The following is a 5,283-nucleotide window of genomic DNA, read 5'->3' as shown; positions in this document are numbered from 1 at the left end:
TGCCCTTGGTTCTGGCAGCTGCTTTTGCCCGCTCGAGTCTGGCTGAGCTGAGCCCGGCACAGCGTGACCCGGGTGCTCCGGAGGCCTGGCACGCAGGCCTGGCCCGCGCGGAAGCGGATCCCTGCGGTGGGCAGCCCCGCAGCCTGGTCTGCAGTCGCCGTGAGGAGGCTGGGCTGGGACGGAGCGACGGAGTCGGGGAGGCTCTGGCTGACACCCACTGTGCTCCCGAGCCCCTCCGTTGTCCTGCCTTGGCCCCAGTGAGGTGGGTGCCCCAGCCCCTGTTCCCAGCCGGCCCCACTGCGCGTAGCCCTCGGCCGCCCTCCTGCCCCATGAAAGCCAGTACTGTTCGCCGCCCACCTCGCCAGCTGTGTGTGGCCAGCCCAGGGGACAGGACCGACTGCCCCAGCTGCGAGCAGGACAAAGCCGGCTGACCTACCCCGCCCTGGCCCAGGACGCCTCCGAGAGACCACACAGCTGGGATTAACGCGGTTTATTTCATTATGAGTCTGCAAGTCGTTGACGGACACGATGGATGCGGAGGGGACAGTGACTCACCCCAGCACTCGCCCCACGTGACACCTATTAGCAAGGGCGGTTACTGCACGGGCTGGGGGCGCTTGAGACCTTGGCACACGCCCGGGCTCAGACTCAAGGGCTGGGGAGCCGTGCCCTTGCTAACTGGGAATCACCTTTGGCTCCTGGTGCTACCAGCCCCCTTGAGAGGACATCCCAGGTGGTGGACACCCCCTTCGTGCCCTTCCTGGGCTGTCTGTTCCCCACCCCAGACAGGGAGCTGCTACCACAGGTGGTACTAGGGCAGGGCCAGGGGCTGCAGACATGGTGGGAGGGGACGTTCACACCCTGCAGGGCCAGGGTGACAGAGTCCGAGTCTCAGGACCCACCCCGGCCCCGGCTGCGCGGTGGCAGCGTGGTCCCGGGGCTGGGCGGGCGCAGCAGGCCTCAGCATGGTGGCTCAGGTTCCTGACGGTTGAGACTGGAGTGTTAGAGGGAGGAGGCCAGGCGGGAAGGGACAAGCAGTTACTTCACAATGTTTAAAAAGTTACAAGTAGGTTAAAGTAAAAAATAACGAATCTGGACACAACCAGGCACACCCTCAGAGGAGCACGCAGGACTGCAGGGCGCCGCCCTTCCGGCCGCCATGCGTGGGCACGGCCTTGCCCTTCCCGTAGTAGCCGGTGAAGATGGCCTTGGTCTCCATCTTCTTGGCCAGGCTCAGCACCCAGCGCCCGCTGCCCAGCGAGAGGAGCTTGCCTCGGGACAGCTCACCCACCTCCTCGCCGCGACTGCCCCCCTTCTCCTGCCGCACGATCTCCAGCAGGTCGAGCCCGGTCTGCACCGCCTCCACGTCGGCCGCGTAGCCCAGGGTGATGTGGGCGCGGCTGCCGCGGGGCAGGTTGTCGGAGGGGGACAGCTTGTCCACGTCCCCTGGCCAGAGCTGCAGCTCCTGCTCGCCCAGCTCCACGCGGGCCCCCACCGTCTTGGGCGTCACGAAGAGGGCGGAGATGGTCAGCGTGAAGGCCTTGCCGTAGCCCTTCTTCACCGCCTGCAGAGCACAGAGGACCTGCTGGGGCAGCCGCCTCGCCAAGGTCATGGGGGCCTTCATGCATGCCTCGGCCTGGCCCCCGGCCCAGCCCGGGTCAGCAACCACTGGGCCAATGCCACCACAGTCACCACTCAGCTCTCCTGGCCACAGGGAAGGGGGCACCTGGGCGTCCAGAGCCCCCCCCAGCGCTGCCCCTCACGGCCCCTTCACAGCTGCTGCGGTTCTGCTCCCAGGCCTTGTGCCCACGGCGCCTGGCCTCTTAACAGGAGCCTCACAGAGACGGCGCCCGTCACCTGGGCTGCCCTCAGCTTCGGGGCACTGGGAACGGAGGGTGACAACTGAAAATGCCCGGCCGTGGGGAGTGGCCATTGAGGGGAGAAAGCAGCCAGCGGTGGAGACCCAGGCGGAGCAGGGGGTGGCAGGGAGGCCCAAGGGGCCAGGTGTCTCCCCTTGCTACCCAACCCCCAATCCAGCTGGGCTGTGGGCACCATCTGTGGTGGCCGGGGTCTGTATCCCTAGCAGTCAGTGGCACCGTCCCAGGTCAAGCCCACTCGGGGGCAGGGGACTTAGTGTAGGCCACAGAGGCCCAGAAGGAGCCCACTTTCGGCCTGGGTACCGGCGGGCAGCGGCCGGGTCGCACTCACCTCCTGCTGGGCGTACTCCTCGGCACCGGGCGCCTTCCCGTAGTTACAGAACTTGGTGGTGCAGTGCAGCACCCCCGGGGGTCTCTTCCCAAAGTAGGTGAGCAGGTCGATCTTCTCACGGGGCTCGTCCCCAGGGCCGACTGCAGGAGAGACAGCAGGGAAAAGACCGGGTGAGCATGGGCTCTGCACAGTCGGATTCGGGGCCCTGGGTACAGACTGAAGGGTGCCAGGCTAGCGGCGATTTCAGGACTGCAGGGTATTTAAGGCTGGCGCGTGGCTCAGGAGCAGAGCACCTGCCTAGCACGCATGAGGCCCTGGGTTTGATCCCCAGCACCCCAAAAATCCCCAAGTCCTAAATGCCCTAGCTTTATAGCATGTGTATCTTTTGTGGGGGCAGATACTAGGAATCGAACTCAAGACCTTGTGCTTGCAAAGCAAGGTGCTGTGCCACTGAGCTATCTCCCCGGCCCCGCATGTGTATGTTGACATCCACCCGTTGCCCAGGCTCTCGGGCACCTGTGACCCAGGGTGGGCAGCACAGGCAGAGGCTTCAGAGATGGACATCAGCTCACAAAGGAAAGCGGACAGCCAGTCGTGACAGCTGGGCCACGTGAAATGGCTCGGAGCGGACAGTGCCATAAGAACCGCAGTGACATCTGCCACCTACTAGCCCTGTGGTCTCGGGCAGGTAGCTGACCCTTAACCCGCTGACAAGGACAAGGAGACAAACCGCCTCAGACATCACGGCACTTCACGTCACCCAATGGCCCACTGGGACCAGAAGCTAGTGGTGACCACAGTGCCACTCGGGTTTGTCTGGGGGAAGGGCCTGGCCAGGCGGGGTCCCGCGGACAGCGGGGCTGGTGGATCTGCGAGCCCATCTGCCAGCCTCCCGGCCTCGCAGCTGCCTTCAGAGTCCTCAGCTTTCTCCTGCCTGTCCCCAGGATGGGGGACGTCCCCTGCCTTCCCCGGCAGGAAAGGAGCCCAGCGCCAGGGCACCAGTAGCTCTGGAAGGCAGATCTGCCAGGCTCTCCCCGAGCCCCTCGCAGAAATAGGGCTGGCTGTTTCCCCAGGGGCTGGGCTTCAGGACAAAGCGGCCTGAGGCCTCCCAGAGGCACATTCGAGCCCCCAAGCAAGCCGGGCCGGCCACAGGCGCGGCAGGGGTGGCAAGCCCGCGCAGCGCCTCAACCGGCCAGGGTGCCAGCTCCGGGCAGAAAACCCCACCGCTCCGGGCCTGCGTCCCCACTCTCTGGAAAGCCAGGAGCTTTCCGACCGGGCGTGACACTCGGTTCTTTGGAGTCGTGCGATGCCACAGGGTCTGCAGGCCTGGCAGCCGTCCCCAGGAAGTCTCAACAGCTCGGTCAGGAGCCCATGCCGCCGTGCTTTGGAACGTGGTTCTGCTACTAAAAGTGAGTTTGCCAGCTGGGCCGGGCGCTCCCTCTGTGGGTGCGCTGCAGGGGGCTTTTCCCTGCTGTAAGACGGTCGCCTTCCCCCTGCGACACGGGTGCCAACTGGACGCAGCCCGGGAGGGTGTCGGGGAGAAGCGGCCCGCAGGAAAGCTGCTGCGGCCGGCCAGCCCCCGCCGTGCTCCGCCCCATTGCTGCCTCCAGCTGGCCAGGCAGCCTCCGCCCGTCGGACACACTCGGGGCACACAGGGGCCCCATGCCCACAGGCCAGGCTGGGAAGGAGGCGGCGGCACCTCCCACGACCCGGGCCACCTACAGTGTCGGAGCTCCTTCCTGAAGGCCTTGTGGCTCCCCAGCTCCTCCAAGAAGACCTGGCCGGCCTTGCGGAGGGCCTCAGAGCTCTTCTTGGTCAGGAACCAGCCGAAGTAGAGCGGCAGGTAGTCCTTCTCCAAGCCGGGCTTGAGCTTCTTCAGGTCCTCGGCCGACAGCTGCCACTGGTTCTTCTCCTTGAGCTGGGCACAGTCCAGCCGCCACGCCGTCTTGGGCTCCACCAGCAGCACCTGGTACTGGTACTGGTCAGCCAGGTCGAAGAGCTGCTCCAGCCGCTCGGGCTCGTGGTTGGTATCGTCAAGCACCAGCACCCTGACGTCACGGCGGCAGTAGGCGGCCAGGTCCTCGTCCAGCCGCTTGTACTCCTCGGAGAAGGGCCCCCGAGGGCCGGGCGTGATCTTGTAGGTGTCGGCGGACACCAGCTTGGTGCCGTCGCGGTACTTGTCCACGATGGCCTGCGCCAGCGTGGACTTGCCGCTGCCCGGGAGGCCGCGCAGGACGAAGAGGGTCTTGCACTCGTGCAGCGCGGCCACCGTGGCCTCGTCCTGGAAGAACGGGAACTGCAGCTCGGGCTTGTCCCTGGCGCCCGCGGAGGACATCTTGCGGAGGAAGATCTTGGGCAGGAACGCGTGGCTCTTTCGGGAGAAGCCTCTGTTCTGTGTGGAGGGAGAGGAGACGTCAGCCCCGATTCCTCGAAGTCCCCGTCCCTGGGCCGGTTCTAGCGGGAAACTGGCTTGGGCGCCCCGGGGCCGACTGTGCTGCCCTGGCTGGGCACGTCCTGGGCAGGGCAGTGGTGGCCCTGTCTTCCCCGCGGTCCCTGGGATCACGCACCGCGTGCCCTAGAGGACGCGTGGTGGGGTACGCGCAGGAGGGTGGCTCTGTTCTGCCCTCGCCCTCTCCCCGCGGCTCGTGGCACCTCCGGTGACGTCCTCTTTGGAGCCGGGCACTGAGTCCGGGCAGAGCCCAGCTGCCCTGGCTCTCGGGGCAGAGGCGGTGGGGGTGGAGGAGGGTCGCCCGAAGGCTGCCCGTCCCCCAACAATGGCAGCGGCAGATAATACCCTCTTGTCCGGGAAAGGGGCACAATGGACCGACAGAGGGCTGCTGGGGGCAGGGCGGGAGGCCGGGGCACAAAGGGCCTCATTCAGCGCGGCCACCTCCTCTTCGCCCTCTCCGGCCCCCGCAAGGCCGCGGCCTCTGTGCCTGCCCCAGGCTGGGGCGCGGGGCACCTGGCCCGCCCGCCGTGTGTCTGATGGGCCTCTCTGGGCCGCCGCTTCCGCCCGCTAAGAGCAACAGGCGACGCCGGCACCCCGCGCTGCCACCTGCTCGGCTCCCAGGCCGG

General features: G+C 66.8%; 1 protein-coding gene across 1 annotated transcript; it reads right to left on the bottom strand.

Annotated features, from left to right (window-relative positions):
• Nucleotides 1-475: 475 nt before the first annotated feature.
• Nucleotides 476-4,600, bottom strand: Cnp (2',3'-cyclic nucleotide 3' phosphodiesterase; the record flags this gene model as incomplete). Its single annotated transcript, XM_013519285.1, is given in 3 exon segments — nt 476-1,564; nt 2,209-2,348; nt 3,931-4,600. Coding segments are annotated over 3 exon segments (1,260 nt in total), but the record flags the coding sequence as incomplete, so codon positions are not given.
• Nucleotides 4,601-5,283: the final 683 nt, after the last annotated feature.

Source organism: Chinchilla lanigera, unplaced genomic scaffold (genome assembly GCF_000276665.1).
Source record: "Chinchilla lanigera isolate Chin_1 unplaced genomic scaffold, ChiLan1.0 scaffold00050, whole genome shotgun sequence".
In the NCBI taxonomy this organism is placed as follows: Eukaryota; Metazoa; Chordata; class Mammalia; order Rodentia; family Chinchillidae; genus Chinchilla; species Chinchilla lanigera.
This window is presented reverse-complemented; position numbering and strand designations above follow the sequence as displayed.